Consider the following 21,483-nt stretch of genomic DNA (forward strand, 5'->3'; position numbering starts at 1 on the left):
CCAGATAAATTAGGTGTGTTTAACAAGTGATCTGGAAAGTAATGATTCTTAAAGTTGTCATTTGGTAGTTGGAGGTATTCTGATTAAGGATATTCATCATTTTTGGTTTTCTGAGTGTTTTGAGATTATATTTATTCTCTCTTTTTGGGATAGTGAAATTAAGAAAATTTAATTTGTTTTTGTATTCAAATGTAATGTTAAATTTATTGGATATTATATTTATTAACTTTATGTTTTAGAGTTATTCCCATTTTTTGTGTTCCCCTCTCCATATTACACCAATCTTTTGGTGTAATATGAATGTGTAAAATGGTTGAAATAGAAGTGTCTTTAGTACATAGGAAGAATAATGTAGAGGGTATACTAATGTGTGTAATATTTTTTTTTAAAGGTAAGTATGTTTGCTTTGTGTAATTGTTCATTAGTTTTTAAAAAGTGCTCTTGCAGTTTGAATTTTTAAAAATGGCTGCGTGTCTATATTGAGTTATTAGCATAGGGGGTTTGTTATATCAAATAATAATAATAATAGGAAACTGTGATATGTTAGTATGTTTAAGCCGTTTATGAATACTATTTTATGTGTCAAAAACTAAATATATTATAAAGTCATTTCTGTTATCCTATGACAAAATGGCTTTTCATGCTTTAATGGTATTAAATATGTCATATTATACAAAAACTGATATTTATAAAATATTAATTGAATTCCAAATTTGGGGAAAAGTAGGAGTGTTTTAACTTCAATATGGAATTAAAAATTTCTCATGTCAATATTTTTTTATTTAAATATCAGTTTTAGCTTCCAATGAACTTAATCAGCTTTAAAGTATCAATAATTAATTCTTACATTCAAATGACTAAAACAGACATGAAAATACTAGTTTTATCCATTATATAAGCATTTATATACAAATGTTTATATAAATATATTATGTAGTAGTGGATACTTTAATGAATTGAATTAATGAATCATGAACTGTGAGCCTCTGTGTTAGTGTGAATGATAGTGATGGTGATGGTGTGTAATGATAATCTGTGATAGTGAACTGATCACTGTGTTAGCTGAATTTGAACTGAATGATTTAAATTAATTGAATGAATGATATTACACAAATAATAGAATTAGATTTATGTTAAATAAAATAAAGTTATATTAAATAAATTTAAAAAATGTCTGTTTAATAAAAATTTCTGTTTAATATTAATGGGCTTCCTGTTGGAGCTGCATGTGAGGCTAGAATGGTAATGTGATGTGAGCAACTTGTTGGGGGTAGACCTATCATCATCATCAACTGGTAAAAACAGGGTACCCTTGGGGCGCTGTTTTAGGAGGTGCAATGGAGTGCCCTTATAATATTTCTGCAAACAATCAAATGATTTTCAAAATTCAAGAGGAGTATTTGTTAGTTGGTTGAAGGCTAACTTTTGCATGCATCAGTTACACTCTTGATCTAACAGATCAAGGTTATTTGGAAATGTTATTTCTTTGCAACCAGTCTTCTGATTTTCAAAATTCAAACAAGGTATTTGCTAGTATAATTCAATTTCATGATAGAACCAAACAACAAAAATTAACAGATATACTCAGAATTATATTTAGTCCTTTATTTCCATAGCTTCTTTTCTTTTTTGTGGTTCAGTTTATTGCTATTTTTTTAGTTAAATTTATTTATTTTTTTAATTTTGTTTTTTTTTTGGCACTCATGGTTTTTAATTTTTATAACTGTTTTTATTATTACTATTCCAGCTCAAGTAAGAAACATAAATATTGCTTTTTAAGAAATTCACAACATAAATTTTCTAGTATTCAAAACAGTATATTGAGATACATTACAAATAGTATAAACTGTATTTCAAAAACCTTAACCTAATTAAAACAACACTCTTATAATGTAATTTTTTAAATCAAAATCAAGATTTTTATGGGTATGTAATATTCTATTATTATTATTATTATTATTGTATTCTTTTTAAATATTCTTTTTTCTTCTTATATGCTCTTTCTAGTGTTTTTTTTACTTTTTACAGAAATTAATTATACTTACCATATTAATTAATCTTTAATGATTAAATAATCATGTTTTAAAGTGTATATTCAGACCACTTTATGGGTTAGTAACTTACTAAGATTTTAAGTTAAAACTTACACTGTTGTAAAGTAAATCTATTTACTAGTTTCAGTAATATTTTATATATTTCTTAGGAAATATAATACATTTCAAAATATACATTTAGTTTTTAGTTTTTTAACTTTTTTTTTATTTATAGGACAAGAAGGTACCACCTGATCCATTTGACACTGGTGCTTTAGCACGTTATGCTGTTATAGGTTCCTGTATTAATTCTAACCTTTTATATTTCTGGTGAGTTTCTAATAAAAGTAGATATTTAATTAAAAACGCAAATTATACAATGTATTAAGTTACCTTATACTATCTAAATATTGAAAACATATCAGTTAATTTTATTTTTATTATAATAATTAAATTACATGAAGTTATATAATTTGAATTAGATTTATATTTAGATATAAACACACAATACATACACAGGTGCGCATGCACACACACAAAACATGAACATGTACATGCATGCAAGTGTGCAATTATAATCATATAATCACATTAAAAGTGATTGAATTAGGTAGAAAAAGTCAAGAAAAAGCAGAAATTTCTAAGTAAGCAAGGATTAAAATCTTGAAAATATAATAAGTAATAATGATCTCATATTGTAACAGATGACCAACTTAAGGATTTACAGCAATAATATTTTTATTAAAATCCATTGTAATGGTTATTATTAACACTGATGCCTGTTTCAAAAGTTAAGTAATATAGCCTCCCAGCTACATTATTTAATTATATAGGTTGCAATGTTAGTAAAAAAGACTCGTTCTGCTAGTGCAATGGCATTTAAAAATGCTGTTTGCTTATAAAAATATTGGTGAAAAAAAAATGTAATTGGATGAAATTATGATCATTAGTTTTTGCATCAAAAGATAAAAGGGTTTCTCCTTTCAACTTCCCTTTTTTTCTTCAGGAGAGAAGGGAACTCATAGAAGTTGGCGAGTGAAGAAAATCTGGGCAGCCAGATCTATTTTATTCAAATTTCTGATTATATGATAAATAATATCTGAAACTATTAACTAGAAAGTTTAAATGTAATAGCCAGTACACTTTAATACACTTAAAAACATATTAAGCTTATTAAAGTCTATAATATTATTTTTAAATAAACTTTTTTAATTGCATTCAATGTGATTTTGTGGTAAATTTAAGAAGTAAAATATTAAAGTACAGAAGTAGCATAGCATAATTATAGTGATACAAGCATGTTTGTTTTACATAAATGTTATTACAGTTCAACATTTCAGTGGGGGCGGTGACTTTCGTACAATTTGATACAAACAGCACTAAAGAGATATTAAACAAAGAATAATTAGTTAATGATCAGTCCTCTGTTCTGTTGAAGCATAGGCTTCTATAGATTTAATATACATCTAATACAACTGCTGAATAAATTATATTAACTGTTAAAAATCTATAAGTGGAGACTTTTTTCCCATTTACAATTGATAACTGGTTTATTGTTAACTGGTTCTTACTCTTAACTTTTAACTGGTTTACTACAAACTGTTCACTGGTTGAAAACTAATTAAATAAAATAACGTATGTCATTAAAATGAAAATATATCAATTTACTGCCTATATAAATTTGTTGCGTATTTAAAATTTCATTCGGTATTATTGTGAAATTTAGTCACTCGCAATGTAAAGAAATACTTAATATTTTTACACTGAAATAACTAAACTATGACCCAGTTCAGATCAAGTAACTTATTTTTTTTTTTTTTTTATTACCACACCACAACAAGGATCCTATAATTTCAACATTTTGGCATAAATTTTCTCTTTACAATGTTAAAAATTATGACATAAATTAAAAATTATTACTATTTTCCTAATTCTGCATTTATAAAAAAATAATGTAACAAACTACTTAAAATATTAGTTGTATTTAAGGGCAGCATTAAGGATTAGTGTTTGGCTTCCCAAGTAGGGGATTGACTGTTCAAAATCTGGACAGAAAAATTATATTTTAACAATAGTTAAATATAACTAATTTAATGGGAAACTTATTAGTTCCCCATTTCTGTCTCTCGTACACTATTCAATTATTGGTTTATAATTAAAAACAAAAAATAGCCTGGTTACACAGCAATGTAATAAGCTATGTTCAGCATATGAACAAGGGTGCAATTCCCTATAAACCCTGAGTTAATTAAACTTCCACCAGATATCTTGACACTTCCAGAGTACCATTTGAATCAATGAATCAATTAGTGAAAAGTTTATTATATATATTAAAGTTATGGCTGAAGTTTATGTCACTGAATTATACAGGATCCGGCATATAAATTTGACGATTTTGTAGTAATTGTTATGTTGGCACCACTGTCAATGATAAGGTCGGAGTGTTGTACATTGATAGGTTTATTCATACTATTTCAGTATGTCATGGTCGGGTGAACAACGAGCGTTTGTGATTGAAGCCTATTTTAAAAATAATGACTCGGTTATTGTAACACAGCGTTTATTTCGCAGACATTTCAATTTAAATCGACACGCGTCTGTCCCTAGTAGAAATACGATATTGTTGTGGGTGGAGAATTTTAGGAACATAACGTCTGCTTTAAAAATGAAAAATGAAATGAGGCATATTTTCATGTGTCAGGATTTTTGAATAAACAAAATTACCGTTATTGGGCTTCGCATAATCCACGGCAAATTCTTGAAAAACCACTTCACAGTCAGTATGTTACAGTGCGGTGGGCAGTTTCAAGGTTTGGAATAAGTGGCCCATAGTTTTTTTGAGGAGGTTAATCGCAGATTAACAGTAAGTAACATCTAATCGATACGTAAACATGTTGAATGAATTTCTGGGATCGAAACTGAATGACTTTCTAGGACATGAAATTTGGTTTCAACAGGATGGTGCCACCGCTCATACGGCGAGAATAGCAATGGATGTTCTGCAAGAAACCTTTCCTGGATGTTTGATTTCCCGATTTCGCGACATTCTTTGGCCAACGCGTTCACCTGATCTGGCTGTTTGTGATTTTTTTGTGGGGGTATCACAAACATAAGGTCCTTCAGTAGTCGACCACAGTGAATTGCAGAACTCAAGAGGCCATTCAACGAGAAACTGAAGCAGTTCCACAAGTGATGATTGAGCGAGCAATGTCAAATTTTAGAATGAGGTTAAGTGAGTGTGAGAGGAGTAATGCAAAACATTTGAACGACATAATATTCAAATAAAAAAAATCTATGTAAGTAATTGACTATAAGTTGCAAAAATTGATCTTCAATTTGATATATTAAATGTTTTAATAGTACGAAACACAGTTTAATTATTATCCCTCAAAAATCATCAGGTTTATATGCTGGATTCTGTATAACTATATATTTATATAACATTTTTCTATTAATATTCTTTACACGTGTATTATTGTATGCAGTATCATTAAGTGAAAAAAGTTATATTAATTATGATACAAAACTATTTTATATATTTGTAATTGTACATTATTTTTCAAAATATATTTAAAACACTTCCTTATTATTTAAATCATAGGTTAACATTAACTTGTATGAATGAATAAAATGCTATTTTTATTATTGTTACTATAACACCATTTTCAGTGCCACTGCTGATATCATTATCATTCAAATTATTTAACTGCCTTTACTTTTCAAGGTCTGGTAGTTGTCGTTATTCCAATTAATGGTGTATTTATTTCTTTTTTAACATCAATTTTATGTAATGGTAGGAATAGAGTTATTTATTTCTTAATTCTATTTAACATTGATTGATCTGATTGATCATTTTTATCAAAGTAATCATTTATGTAACTTTCTACCTGCTTTCTTTTTCAATTCCTAATACATAGTGTAAAGTAATTAGACATTTCAGTTTTTGTATATTAATTATTACTATCTTTTTTCTGTAATTTTCTTATTTTAACATCTACTTTCATAGCCAATTGTATGTTATGAGTAGAGACCAAATTATATGCATTTGCATATTAAGCCCAGTCTCACCAGTTATTGCATATTTTCCTTAAAATATAGTGATGATGCATATTTTCGCTATATTTACAATATTTTTCGGTAGGCCACCTTGTTAATAAATGAAATCTTACATTGTAGCCGGCCAAATTAGTTGCACGGCTCTTAGAGCGCACATAGCAGCTGCAGAACAGTACCTCTGTTTATGTTTATAAAAGTAAAAAAAATGGTAAATAATTGTTAATTATAAAATTGATCGATATATTATTCAACTACGTACTAATTGTATGCTGATTTTGAAATAAAAAAAAATGAAAAATTACTATTTTTTTTATTATTTAAAGTTGCATATTTTGATACTTTTCATGCTTATTTCAAGATTTTTGTGTTGCATATAATCCAGTTGCTAGTTATGAGTTCTTTATAGTTTCGAAGATGCACAGCAAAAAAAAAAAAAAAAAAAAAATACAAACTGGTGTGAGATAGAAGTAATATCAGATTAAAAAAAACAAACTCCAGATATGTAAATGCAAGGATAGTAGAACCCTAGGGAAGATGATTGCAATGGTTTTACATCACTTGGCAATGGGGACTACCTCATCCCTAGAAAAAACTTCTTTCTAACTATAGCTAGAAATATTATTGTTTTGTTTTTGTTAATATTATATATTTCTAATTCAAATTTCTTATGAGGATTTACTGGTAACTCATTCATCATATTTAAATACAGAGTGTTCAAAAAGTGACACAACCTTATGGAAGAATGCTTCCTTCTTTTTTTACATGTTAAATTGAGGAAAAATGGATTACATAAAGAGCTGAGAATATTCATTGTCTTTTAATACATTAGATGTGCCAGTTATGTCCAGACCCAGAATGCCTTCACAGAAATGTATGATGTGGGTGCACCAAATAAGTTCTCCATGAAGCGGCTGTACAAGTTCAAAGGGACAGGGAATGTAGTAGATCTAGCCAAAAGTGGTCAACCGAAAGTGCTAAACCAGAAAAGTTGATCGATATAAAAGCTGCATATTCTGTTAGTCCTAAGAAGTCTGTGCAACACCTATCTAGCCAGTCTGGTCTCTCCATTGGTAGTGCCCACTTGGCATCGCACAAGTGTTTAAAGATGCATCTGTACAGAGTTTGTGCTGTTCATGACTTGTTACCTGCAGACACTGGAAAACATGTAGCTCTCTGTCAGTGATTCATGTTGTTTGTAATTCCAGATGTGGAATTACTCAATGACTGGTTTTAGTCTGACAGAGCATGGTTTCCTTGTTGATGGATATGTGAATGCACAGCATTCATGCATTTGGTGTACGGAGAATCCACATCAGCTGCACAGACGAAAAGTGGGTGTTTGGTGTGCAATGTCACATAGGCAAATCTTCATGACATTCTCTCATGGTACAGCAAACAGCAAGCGCTACATACAGATGGTGCAATAATTTGTAAACACTATACCTGCAGACTGGCTAGAGTACATATGCTTTTGGCAGGACAGTGCCGTGACTCATACAGCCAACAATACTATGACTTTCTTGGATCAGTTTTTATGGACAAATAATTCTGAAGGGGTTGTGGCCCCCTCAGTCTCCTGATTTATCTCCTTCTGACTTTTTCTTGTAAAGATACCTTAAGGATGCTGCTTATAAAACTCATCCTCACACCATTCCTGAATTGCAGAGTGAAATTGAATGATGTTGCTGCAATTCCTCAAAAAACATTACAACATATATTTAAGAGCATGCAACATCGTACTCAATTATGTGAATTGCATTACAGAGACCGCTTTCAATTACTATTGTAACTTACTCATTTTCCCATAAGGTTGTATCATTTTTTGAACACTGTGTTATAAGTTGATTACATTATAAAATAATGTAAAAGTTTAAATTTTCTCTTTGATACCAAAATTATAATGTGTGTATTATTATGGTAAATTTATTCTGGGTTATAAATTAGAGGCTATATACAATAAAGAACAACTCATATTCCATAAAAAAGTATTGGTCTAACACTTTTTTTAAAGTTTTTTACTTATATGGTATAAAAACAAAATTCATTCAATTAGTAATGCTCAGTTTGATTTCCATCTAACCTTACATTTAAAGCAATAATTATACAAAAAATAAAGAAAAATGATAAAAGCAAACTGAAAATTAATTAAACTAAATTTTGATAAATAAAAATTTGAATACTGAGGAAAACCATCCCTTCTTATTATAGTATTAATGTAAAGTTCAATATTCAAATTATCAGACTAGCTGAATAATTCTTCAATAAGTTCAGTCAAAATTACTTTTCAAAACAATTTAAAAATAAGTATATTACTAAAAATAAAAATATATTTATTTATCCATGAAATACAAGCTACCTCCCAATGGCAGGTACCATTTATTATTATTATTTTTTAGAATGAGAGATAAATTTTGTAGTGTATGAAAAATGCCAAGTTTGTATGGGATTTTAATCTAGAAATTTCCAGATGCAATGAAGTATTATAATTTATACCAACTCAGTTTTGATTAGAAATATTTTTTCAAAATAAAAATAATACTTTTTACAATTTTTATTTTCTTGATATAGCAACACCATTTCACAGAATTTATCCAATATCTAATCACAAATTGTAATTCTTAATTCATTATAACAACTGTAATTTTTTTTTATTACAATTTCTTCATTTTTTAGTTAAGATTTTTTAAATTATAAATGTATAAAAAAATAAGAATAATGCAATAATTTAATATTAATTAACAAAATTCTGAAAAAGGTAGAACTTAACCTTTTAATGGCTAATTTAGAATTTATTGGCTAAGCTCTCACTTTTGTCAGCGTTTTAGGTATATATTTAATATTATATGAAATATAAACCACAAAAACACAGAAACTGGATAAGGTAAACTTACCTTATTAATTTCCAGTAATTTGGAAAGAGGGTTTATAATTTGGAAATAATTTGCAGTAATAAGGTAAGTTTATCTTAGCCTAGTTTGTCTTGGTACTTTAGATTCCATGTAATATTAAATTTTATTAGCACAATGGTCAAAAATGTTAATGAATTATTTGAAAATAAAAAATGTGTCTATGTATAAATATATATATAGTTTTTTTAAAATCAATTCATATAAGACCCATATTCCTCCTCTGTATCAATATAATGTGTTTTTTATAATCAAAAACCAACTTGAACAACCCAAGTACAGAATTACAAAGTAAATGAAATGCCTTTACAAGGCAAGGTAAATGACATTTACCTTTTTTTCTTTTCTTTTCTTTATCCCTTAATCTAAATTAAAAGATTAAAATATTAAAATTACTATGATATATAGAAAACATGAAGTCAATTATTTAAAGTAATTACAATTATTTAAATATGACGTCAATTAAGAATTAAAAATTAAAATTAACTTTAAAAGATAAAATAATTAGAAGATTTATACCATGTAACCTGGCCAGCCAATGTGGATTGAAATTATTTATGTATGTTCTGATTATATGTATTTTTATCTAAAAACGTACTGACATAAAAAAGATGGATGTATGAAATTAAATTTTATATATATCAGCAATTAAAGTCATTAATGTTTTAGTGTAATGTAACTAACTGTAATCCAAACAACTACCTTTATCATAAATGTATTGACAGCTGTTTTTGTTCTTTGTCTTTATTACAATATTACTCATCAAATCTATAGATGGCATGCAAAATCAACACAAAATGATATTATACATATTATACAATTTTAAGTTCTGTAGTTAAACCTACAGAACGTTATAACAAGTAAATAAATATACTTAACACACATGAATGGCCTAGTCAATCTTTTAATAAAACTATCAGGCTGGACTCATCTTAATCCTAATTAAAATTAGATGTCATTAGATAGATTTACCAGATTAGATAAATTTGCTTGTATTGAAAAATAGTCTTTTTTTTAAATCTAATTTACTAATTTTATATTTTTCAAATTTTAATATACGCTCTGATCTTCTTGGAATGGAATATCTGATCTTCTTGTGATTTACTCATTGATAATGAAAAGTTAATAAAAAAAAAGAATACGTTTATAATTTTATTTAAATAATTATATAATATTGTTATAATATATTTATATCATTTGATATATAGTTACAATCTTTTTAACATATTAGCTCTGATAACTAACACAATTTTAATTTTATAATGATAGCTGTTAATTTGGCTAGTAGTAAACAAAGCCATTATAAAACTAAATGGAAACTGTAATAAAATAAATTTAGTTATTTTATTTTCCTATAAAAACTTGCAGTATTTAAATTTTGAAAGATTACTATATTGTTCTTACTATTAAAATATCATTATGCAAGATCTATTTATAATTCTTCATCATCATTACTAATTAGGTACAAATGGTTGGACAGAACATTTGTCGGAACTGCAACTCAAACGATAATGAAGAAATTAGTACTTGATCAGTTTTTAATGACACCACAACTCCTTGTCATCTTTTATATCAGTGAGTAATAACATATTGTTTAAATAAAATAAACCAAGTATGTATTTTCAGATTTACTAATAAATTTTTTACAACTGCTTCTATTAAATGCAATATTATGTAATATTATTATACAATATTATGTAACTTAAGCAGCTTTAGTTTAATTAATTATTACTGTACATATATGCCTGGCAGGTTCAACTGGTTGGAATATGCTATACCTGGAACATTACTAAGGAGTATTATAGCAAAACTTCTACTGACACAGTTTATTTTAGGACCACCTTTTGTAGCTAGCTTCTACATTAGTGAGTAAAAAATCAGATTTCAAAGCACAAATATGTACTGAAATCATTACATGGTGCTTGGGGGCTTTTTAGATTGGTTTTTATCTTAAAATTAATTATGGTTTCATGTTTCCAATGTAACACTCGTCAAACATCACAGGAATAATCATAGAAATTGTTATATTGTAATCTAAAGTTATTATTACCCAACTAATATTAAAATAAAATAATAATTTTGTTTTTATTGTCATAATAATCAAAGGAGAAAATTTTCTTCAATGATTAATTTTGATAAAAACAAAATACATTTAAAGAAGTAACAAAGTTTTTTTTTAATTAAAAAAAAAAGCTAATAAAAAAATAACTTACTTTCTAAGTAAATGGAAATGTACTTTTTTATCCAGAAGATTTTATTCAGAACTATGATGTACAGTTCTTTTTTCAGCAGTATTGCAAATAGTGCTGCTGTTATTGTACCTGGTCTTGAAGTAATTAAGAAGTTATTTAATGTAAATTCAACCCCTCCTGGATCGATTTTCAATCCATTATGTTGGTGTTAGAAGTATATTGCAGTAATTTTTAATGCATGCTGGACCCTAGATCAGCTGATTTTGGATTTGATTTCAAGCAAGTTTGACATTATTTGATCGACAGTTTTATCCATTTCATCTTCCTCCTTAAAATAAATGTAAAAGGATGTTCAAGGTCATAATAATAATCTGTGAATGAATATTCACAGATACAAAGAATGTAGTATAAGCACTTTACACCAGAATCGATTTTTGAAATTTATTCAGAGAAATTGAACACATGTAAAACATATTAATCACAGGGTGGAAATTTTATATTTATAAAAAGTATGAACTAAACACAATTATGCAGTTTGAAACTTACATACAATTTAATAAAAAGAGCAATAAAGAAACAAATCAAATAGACTGCTGTGTGGGTTTTCTAACAACTTCAAGAACAGTGTTATTAATGACAACCTGTACGTAATTCCATTGAGAAAGAAAGTACATCACACTTCTGAAAAGACTTTAAGAAAATATATTTCCATGCATTTAGAAAAAGTCAGTTGTTTTTAATTTATTTTTTTTATAAAATTTTAAATAGCACTTCATGATAATCTGTGCAGAAGCTTTTTATTTATTGTTACCAGAGAAGATTTCAAATAAGTTAAAAATATTTTTATAATATCTAAGCAGAAAACTTTAAATTTCATTTTTCCCTTGTCTTTAAAAACAATAATATTATGTTTATAACAAAAATTATAAAAAGTAAAGAGATGTAAATCTTCTCTGCTGTATTTAAGTCAACCATGTATTTAAAGAGTATTATGCCACCAATTCATTCAATTATCTTAAAACATTAATTGCATCAATGCTCAATGTACATGATTCATGAACTCAAATTTCATGTATATATGTTTCACGCATTCCATTAACATTTCATCTCATCATACAACAGATACATTATCATATAGATATCAATAAACATCATATTAAGAACTGTGCTGTATTTTTTTGTAAGATGTTTGAAATCTGAGGACCTCAAATTATTAATGTTTAAAAAAAGTTGAAAAAAACCTGGTGTCCCAAAAATTTGATTCACAATACCTTTATACTACTCTCCCCTCCCGTATACTACAAACAAATATAAGAGTAATAATTTTTTATTCAGTAAGGGTTATTTATGAAAACCTTTTACTGATGAATACCACTCAACATCTTGTAAATACAATATGAAACAAATAAATAATTTGGAAGACGTAATTGAGATTACTTGTCTCAATGTCTCTCTCTCTGTCTCTGTCTCTCTCTCTCTCTCTCTCTGTCTCTCTCTGTCTCACTCTCTCTCTCTCTCTCTCTGTCTCTGTCTCTCACTGTCTCTCTCTCTCTCTCTCTGTCTTGTCTCACATGTTAAATAGAGGAAAATCCATATTTAATTAATTATTACCTAAAATTTATCAACAGAAAATTAGTAAATACATCTCTAGGTTTAATAAAAAAAGATCTTTAAATTTAATTTTAAATAAAATGATGAGATAATCTTTTAAAGTAAAACTCCAATCTCCATGGTGGAGTGGTAGCCATCTTGGCCTTTCATCAGCAAGTCCCAGGTTTGAATCCCAGTTAGACATGGCATTTTTCATAAGCTACAACATTTTATTTCCATATTTCAACATACAAGCTTCTTTGTAAGATTATGTGGTGAATTAATTCATACAGAAAAAAATATAAGGCCCCCCAGAAAAAAGAAAAAAGTAAAACTAAGTGAACTTAGTTTTATTGAACAGAGAATAAAAGACTATTTAAGTAAAAATAACACATTTTTAAAAATAAATTCATGGCAATAGATAGTTCAAATTTTTAATTTACTAAATATCAGTTGACTTGATTCAGGATTGTAACAAACAATAATATGGGAGCCAGTTTTTACTCATATATCCTGAAAATTTGTTCTAACATTTTGAAGAAGTTCAAATATATAATAATGTATTTCAGAAAGGAATTTACATAAGCATAATAAATAATAACAAACTGTTTTATTAAGATTATTCAAAGATAAATGATACAGTTTGATTTCATACAAGATAATATCAGTCTGACCATCTCATCTCAATTTACTATCTAATAAAACACCAAAAAATTGCACAGTGTGGATAACAAAATTAATTCTGTTTTCACTAATGGGAATAATATCCATGAAATTTTATGTCTATTTATAAAGCACAATGCAATGATTTTAACTGTATGTAAAGCATAACATTAAATATAGAGTTAGGTATAATCACTGGTGAACAGCATGCAGTCAGTCATTCATCCAAAGAGACAGTTCTTTCAATGTTTTCCAAATTTATTGGTTTATATTTTATAAATAATTATATTATTTTTCTAAATTCGATCCTTTCAAAAATGTAAATAATTATATATATTTGGTTGTTTCATGTCTTCGTGATCATCATGCCTTAATTTAATTTTTGTCATACTACACTGGGAGATTGGAATCTGTTTTTTGTTGGTATATTTGTTTGTTTATTTGTACTTGTGTAAATATACAGCAGCTTTATTAAATTTAAAAACCAGGTGAGTTAAACTAATGCATGACAATTTAAAAAAAAACTAAGTGGGAGATGGTAAATGAATGTAACTTTTTAAAATGTTATTGCTATTTTGAATCTGTGGATATTCATAAAATTTCCATTATAAGTGTGCATGAATTATTATTAGGTTTATTTATAAACAATATTTACGTGTTTGTTATTGTACACAAGGTATGTTTAGGTAGCACTTATGTTTTAATGTTTTACTATGAGTAGATTTATAACTAAATGTGAAATACGATAAAAATATATAAAAAAGTATTAAGATATTACATTTTAATTACATATGCAGAGTATATCACAAAGATCTCCCGGGACCTTCATAACCTATTCTACTCATGAAAATAATGAAAAAAGTTCATATAATCATACGTCCTAAAAGCCAGTTATGTCTGGGGAAAGATTTTGTTCGGATTTCAGCTACCCTGGTGAAATGAGGTCATATAAATTTTTAGGAAGTTAATGACACAACAGAGTTAGTGATTTATAATGATCTTGACCTGAAAAATTGAATAAAATAGGTACGCGAACAGTATCTGAAGTAGCTTTTGAGAAATCTGGGGCGAAAACCAATAAATTGGGTTAAAATCCCCTGTTTTTTATGTTTGACATACAATAACTTTGTGAAATGGGTAGTTAAATACTTAAAAAAATTTAATTATAACTTATACAGAATTTAATTCTGAAGAAAGTGTTGTAAGATGAGTTAAAAAAATTAAAGAAAAGTTAGAAAAATTTGAATTTTATTTACAAACAGTGCAATACTACATTTGTCAGAAAAATAGTTATTTGATGTAAACAAAAACAGAATTCCTTTTTGGTGATGTGAAAAATTTGTACAATAAAATGTACTCTTAAAAATTTCTGTTAGGAAATTTAAAAAAAATGGGACTTATACAACTGTAAAATAAAAGTAAATAAATAAAAAATTCTTAGATAATACTTTTTTTATTAATGATAGGAATACAATAAATTACTTGAAAAATTATTATTTCAAAACTGGCAATAAAATAACAGCTGATCAACAATGCACAATACTTTATTAGTGTTTAAATCTTTTTGTAAGGTACATTAAAAGTATATCAGGTACTGTGAACTCTGCTGTCATTAGCAAAGGTTTTCTATAAATTTTAGTTTGAATGTGATCAGTTGGCCATTGAAATATACTGTACTTATTTACAACAAAGAAATACGCTGATATTGTATTCATTTTGGGTGTGTGCAGTGGTAACGTTACAGCTGCTGCAGTAGATTGTAAATACGTTTTCTTAGTTGCAGGATTCCAGATTTCAAAACATTAGCGCGACTTTTCGCAATCTTCAGAAACAGGTTCACTATCTACAATAACAGGTAGTTATTGATGAAATTATTATCAATGCAGTTCAGTGCAGTTCTGGCGTCATTACACAATGTCTTTCTAAACAGATTGAAGTTTCACATTCGATGGTTTGCAGGATACATAAATAAAACAAGTTTTAATAAAGTTAAAACAAGTTTTACCCTATCATGCTCAACCAGTTCAACATCTACACCCAGGAAATGATCTGCTTTGCTTGGAGTTCTGCAACTGGTGGAATACAAATCAACAACTCTACGGGTATGTTTTGTTCATCAACGAGGCAAATTTTACTCGAGATGGTATCAACAATTTACGCAGTTTGTACACATGGGCCGAAGTAAATTCTCATGAATCGGTGGAAGGCAATTTTTAACACCGACTTAGCTTCAATGTATGGGCTTCTTCACAATCAGCTGTTCGGACCATTCATATTACCTGGTTGCTTAAATGATAAGGTCTATTTGCAATTTATTTAAAGAAGAATTGGCACAGCTGCTTGAAGATGTTCCTCTAGCGCTGAGAAGCAAAGTATACTTCCAGCACGATGGTGCGCCTCCCCACTTCTCTTGTATTGTTTCCACTCCTTAAATCATAATTTCCCTGAGAAATGGATAGGTTGTGGAGTTCCACATCCTGGTCACCAATATTACCTGATCTAACACCTTTCAATTTTTGTGTCTGGGGATGGATGAAAAATATTGTAGACAAAATGAAAATACATTTTCATGAGGAATTAATTGCCCACATTATGGATGCAGCTGAGCAACTTAAGGGCAGCCCAAAATAACTAAAAATAGTAATAAAAGCAGTACAGAAATATGCCAAAACGTTTGTTGAAAATGGGAGGGTCATTTTTGAACATCTATTATAAACTCATACATATAATGCACTTTTTTTGTTTTTTGTTATCCATGAGCAGGAGAAATTCCATTTACGCACCCCCCATAAATGGGGGAGTGTCGGACTCGCATGGGTTCAGCTAGATGTTATTAAGATCTTACATGTACCCACACCCTACTGACTAAAACTCCTATCTCACCATTTCTCCCCCTCCGGGACCGGTCCTGCAGTTAAGCATTGCTTGGCCCTTGGAGATGCCCTTAAGATGTTCAGGAGTCCAGAGTCCCCGTGCTTCATGACTGTCGCCCATCTGCACAAGTGCAGATGCACGACGACTCCACAAGGGGATTTTGCCCCTTCACCCTCAGGTCACTTTTTTCGCCCGAGTCTCAGGTCTTTTATATGCAACTCTGATCCTTGCAGATGATCTTCAATCCTCTTACTGATCTGGGTTCTAAATGAAACTCTATCCCATACTCTAGTTTCTCTCACTTTAGTTTTCAGGATACTTATTGCTAGCTGTACTACCTTGTCCCATTCCGCTTTTCCTGTCAACATGTAGCGAACTGTTGTCTCTTCCGGAGAAAGCCAGCTTAACCCGAGGTCTTGTTTGACCTCATCCCACCACATCCTCATCCCATTGAAATGGTGTGCTCAACGGTACCTTGCATCAACGGCACTGTTGTGCTCAATGGTGCTCAGTACCTACATACTGGAGACGCTCTCCTGCCAAATTGATGCAGGTAGGCTTCAAACTCACCATGTCCAGAAAGGAGCTGCGTGATATAGAAACCTATCTCATCCAGTGTGTACCTATCTCTGTGTACCCATACATCTATTCTCGGGATTAATTTACATGTTCATCCACCATTAGGTGAGAAGTTCTAAGCCTCCTACCAGTCAGCCAAGTAAGTCCTTAGCCTTGGTCTTAGTCATAAACCTTCTGGAGCATCAATGCACGCATTCGCATTGGTGGAATCCCGGAGATGACCTCAATAGCATTTTGTGAAACCGTGCAGTATGCAATTGCAATGTTCAACACAGCACGTCTTTGAAGCAAGGATATTTTATCTACGTTCCTTTTCTTCTCAAAAGACTCTACCCACACAGGGACGACATAAAATATGATTGAAGAAACCACTGACAGTATTATGTCATCTTGGGTCTAGTGTACAGCTTCTAAATAAAATACAAAATTTTCTAATTTTTCTTTGTTTTTTCAATTTATCTTACACCATTTTGTTCATAACAAAATTCTTTACAACTTGTGTTTAAAAGTTTTAGTATCTTTTTCCCATTTAACAAAGTTATTGAGTGCCAAACATAAAAAGCAAGGATTTTTTTACTCCAATTTATTGGTTTTCACCCCGGATTTCTCAAAATTTACTTAAGATACTGTTCTGGGACCTATTTTATTTGATTTTTCAGGTCAAAAACCATAATAAATCTAACTCTGCTCCTTCATTAACGTCCTAAAAATTTCAGTATGACCTCATTTCACCAGGGTAGTTGAAATCTGAGCAAAATCTTTCACCAGATGTAACTGACAAACAAAGTATTTTACGACATATGATTGATTATATGTACTTTTTCCATTAATTTCACGAATAGGGTTATGTTTCATGAATATGGGTTATGAAACTCCCAGGAGATCTTTGCTATACATTATGTATACTTTGAAAAGAATGACAGATCCTATCTTCAATAATAATCAGTTTCAATGGCTGCCTGCCTACCAGATGAGGGCTGTTCTAAATTGTTGACATAATAATTTTAAAATTTTAAATGATAGAAAGATGCAATAATGTACATGTACACTGAATGTAAATATTATTTACATGTTAATTTACTAAAAGCACATGCTTGTCAGTGGTTGGTTAAACTTAAGAGTAATGAAATTATAGATTTAGATTAATTGCTTTTTAATATGTGTGATACAATCTATATAGTATTAAGTTACCAGACAAAGTGTATTTTTAAATCCTGTTTTGATTATGAATTTCATAGTTAAATTATTCCTTTGTTTATTTTATGGTTTCTTATTTACAATATATTACAACGTTAGAAAAACAAAATATATTTTTAATAAAAATGGTTGAGGAGTTATTTCTGATAAAAAAAAGTCTATAGTGAAATTCAATTTAATAATTCTTGCAATTAACAATTTAATTTGCATGCTCCTGAGGTGTTTATATTAATTTACCATATATTTTAATCAAAGAAACTAATCTTAAAGTCAGGGTGTTAAATTAATATTGCTTTATTCCAACTTACTTTAAAAATAAGATTTCAGTACTACTCCAAACATCAGAGCTTTGTAAAGTGTAAAGTGGGCAAGTAAAAAAAATTTTAGATGAAGGCAAGTCTTAATGATGCATAATAAAAGTTGTTTTTTTTACTTTTTTTATTAGTTAATTTTTTTTTTTTACTTTTCTTATGCTTTTCATTAAGACTTTCCTTTATCTAAAATTTTGTTTACCTGCCCAGTGTACTGTTTTACAGATCTCTGATGTTTGGAGTAGTACTGGAATCTTATTTTTAAAGTAAGTTGGAATAAAGGAATATAAATTTAAGCAATGATTTTAAGATTAGTTTCTTTGATTTAAATATTTGGTAAGATATGTAAATTTATGTCTGGAAATATTTAGTTTCCAGTTTGCCCTTTGTATTTAATGAAGTTCTTATCTAGGAACTATAAAAACACTCAACTAATAACTTTCAATTACTGAAGTCAGTAACTTTATCTGAAAATTTCAATAAATTTACCCGAAAAGTTGAGTGTTTTATAAGTAAACAGAAAGACATCTCATTTTTTCAAATTAATTTCAAGTAACCATGTTTTGACAGAAAGATCAAAGTGAGTAAATATTAAATATTAAAATTTGTTTTTACATATTAAATATTACAATTTTTGTTATTTCAACTAAGTATCAAATAATACAGTAAAAAATTAATTTGAAATGACATTTTTTACATTATTCTTCTAAAGAAAAAAAATCTGTCGTGGACACATTATAACTTCCTTGTATGCCTAATTAATTACATATACTCATTTTTTGCTGTACTTCATTTGAAAGTGAGATACGATCCTCCAATTCTTTAATAAATTGGACAGTTCCACAATTGCTGAAATAATAGTTTATATTAACATCAAATATATTTACAATTATTAATTCAAAAATCTTACATGAAATATTAGGATAGAGTAAAAGTCCCTTTATTACTTGTATTACTAGATCAGTATTATTCATATCTTTGTGAGTTGCTGATTAACAAAAGTTTTAAATTTCTGGTGTGTCGTATAAATAAAAGTTAATAATTATTAAACTATTCCATTTAGTGAACTACTATACAGCAGTTTAAAATTTAGTAAATTGAAATTAACATTTGTAACCAGTGTATACTGGTTACAAATGTTAATTTCAACCTTATGGTGTAAAATATTCCGTTTTTATTATTGGATTATTTGGTAAATAATCAAAAATGAAAAAGAAACAACCATACAGGAAAAAGAAAGATAATATGAAGAAATATATCTCAAAAAAATGACAAGAAGATGAATATGAAGGGGAAGAAAATGTTAAGAATAAAAACTCTTAAGAGAAGGGATGATAAGTATAAAAAGGAAGAAAATGTTGCAAACAAGAATAAAAACGTTAAAGAGAAGATGATAAATATAAAGAGGGAGAAAATGTTAAAAACCAAAGAAAGAATAAAAAGAGAATAATAAATATAAAGAAGAAGAAAATGTTAAGACCAAGGAAAGAATAAAAAGATTAAGAGAGGATGGTGAATGTAGAGAGAGAAAATTTGAAAACTACAGAATGTGTACATCAATTAAGATCAGAAGAATTTTTCAAACCAAAGTACGATTAAACGATTGGCAACAAAAAACAAATAAACGAAATGATGATCAACTCTGAATTAGGAAGAATATTGTCTGACAGTATTAGAGGAGTAATGAACTAAAAGATAAGAATTTTTTGCAATTTATTAAAGATCGGGAATGTATGCCTCAGTATATATATTGTTCTTGTGAGGGTCTATTTTTCTGTAGTTAACTTTAATGTAGATAAAATTAAACAGAAACTCCAGAATAATTAAATAATATTAAATAGAAATTAAACTAGAAAATCCAAAAATAATGCGATTCTAAATTATAATTTTCACATCAAATCTATTACATACACACATATGTTATAATGCCTTTTAAATTACATGTACACATTTTTAAAAGTACATAAAATTTTATTTCACTAATAACTTCTGATTTTTTTCATATTTTTTTTTATTATTATTGAATAATTATTTATTGTAAATTTTTTTTACAATCATGAGTTAATAATTTTATTAAATAAATACACTTAAATTAAAAAAAAAAATAATTAAAAGAAAAAGTTAAAAAAAAGGTGAAGACTGATCAAACCGATGTGCCTTTCCTTGTTAAGATCCAAATATTTCATTAATTAAGCTTTTATTTGAATATAGCTCTGGAACCAATGAAAACACGTACCAGTTATGATATATCATTGAAAAGCTCTTAATGAGTGCTTATTATTGCAGTTAAGAAAAAGTCCAAAATCCAAATTTTTTGGAATTTTGGGCCTTTTTGGACACTTTTGGTTCAGTCAATTGCAATCAAAAGGGGAGGAGCACAACTCGACATTACAAAAGTCCTAAATCCAAAATTTCAACATCCTACGGCTATTTGTTTTTGAGTTACGCGAGATATATATGTTGTACAGACATCACACCAAAATAAATGGATTCAAGTATGGTCAAAATGGATATTTCCATTGAAATCTGAAAATCAAAATTTTTCACTATCACAATACTTCCTTTACTTCATACAAGGAAGTAAAAATGACAAAATGGTGGATTAATTTCAATATTTCTTACAGTTATTGAACTTTATCATTCTAGAATTTGAAGTTTACTCATTCTAATGATATATCTTTAAAATAGTTATTGGGAATCTGGTTGAAAATTAAGCAGTGAAACGTCTTTAACTGCCAGACAAATGATGACTGACAAATATAACCCAGAAATTGCATATATGTTATAACATCAGTATTTCATCAGTGAAAATAATAGCTTATATAGACAATAACAACTGAAAATAATAATTTTTTACAAGTGAATGAATTTAAAATTCACATTTATACTAAACGATAATAAAATTAATAAAATTTAATGCAAAACACAATAGTACTTAAACAAAACATCAAAACATGGATTCCTTAAGCTAATGTTAAACTGCAGCTTTAAATCTCAAATTTATATATCATGTGTACTGTTTATGAATGCTTCAGAAATATTATACGTACACAGAATTTAATATTGTAATGCATTTAAATTG

At 28.3% G+C, this 21,483-nt stretch overlaps 1 protein-coding gene across 2 annotated transcripts in view; it reads left to right on the forward strand.

Annotated features, from left to right (window-relative positions):
- LOC142326270 (mpv17-like protein) overlaps positions 1–21,483 on the forward strand; it is a 46,621-nt gene that overhangs the window by 15,196 nt on the left and 9,942 nt on the right. The window contains exons 3-4 of one of the 2 annotated variants that reach the window (XM_075368612.1): positions 2,269–2,363; positions 10,748–10,860. In XM_075368612.1, the coding sequence (XP_075224727.1) occupies positions 2,269–2,363; positions 10,748–10,860 (208 nt within the window). Of the gene's footprint in view, positions 1–2,268; positions 2,364–10,457; positions 10,571–10,747; positions 10,861–21,483 lie in introns of both variants that reach the window. The other variant, XM_075368610.1, reaches the window with a different exon arrangement.

Source organism: Lycorma delicatula, chromosome 6 (assembly GCF_047948215.1).
Source record: "Lycorma delicatula isolate Av1 chromosome 6, ASM4794821v1, whole genome shotgun sequence".
NCBI lineage: Eukaryota > Metazoa > Arthropoda > Insecta > Hemiptera > Fulgoridae > Lycorma > Lycorma delicatula.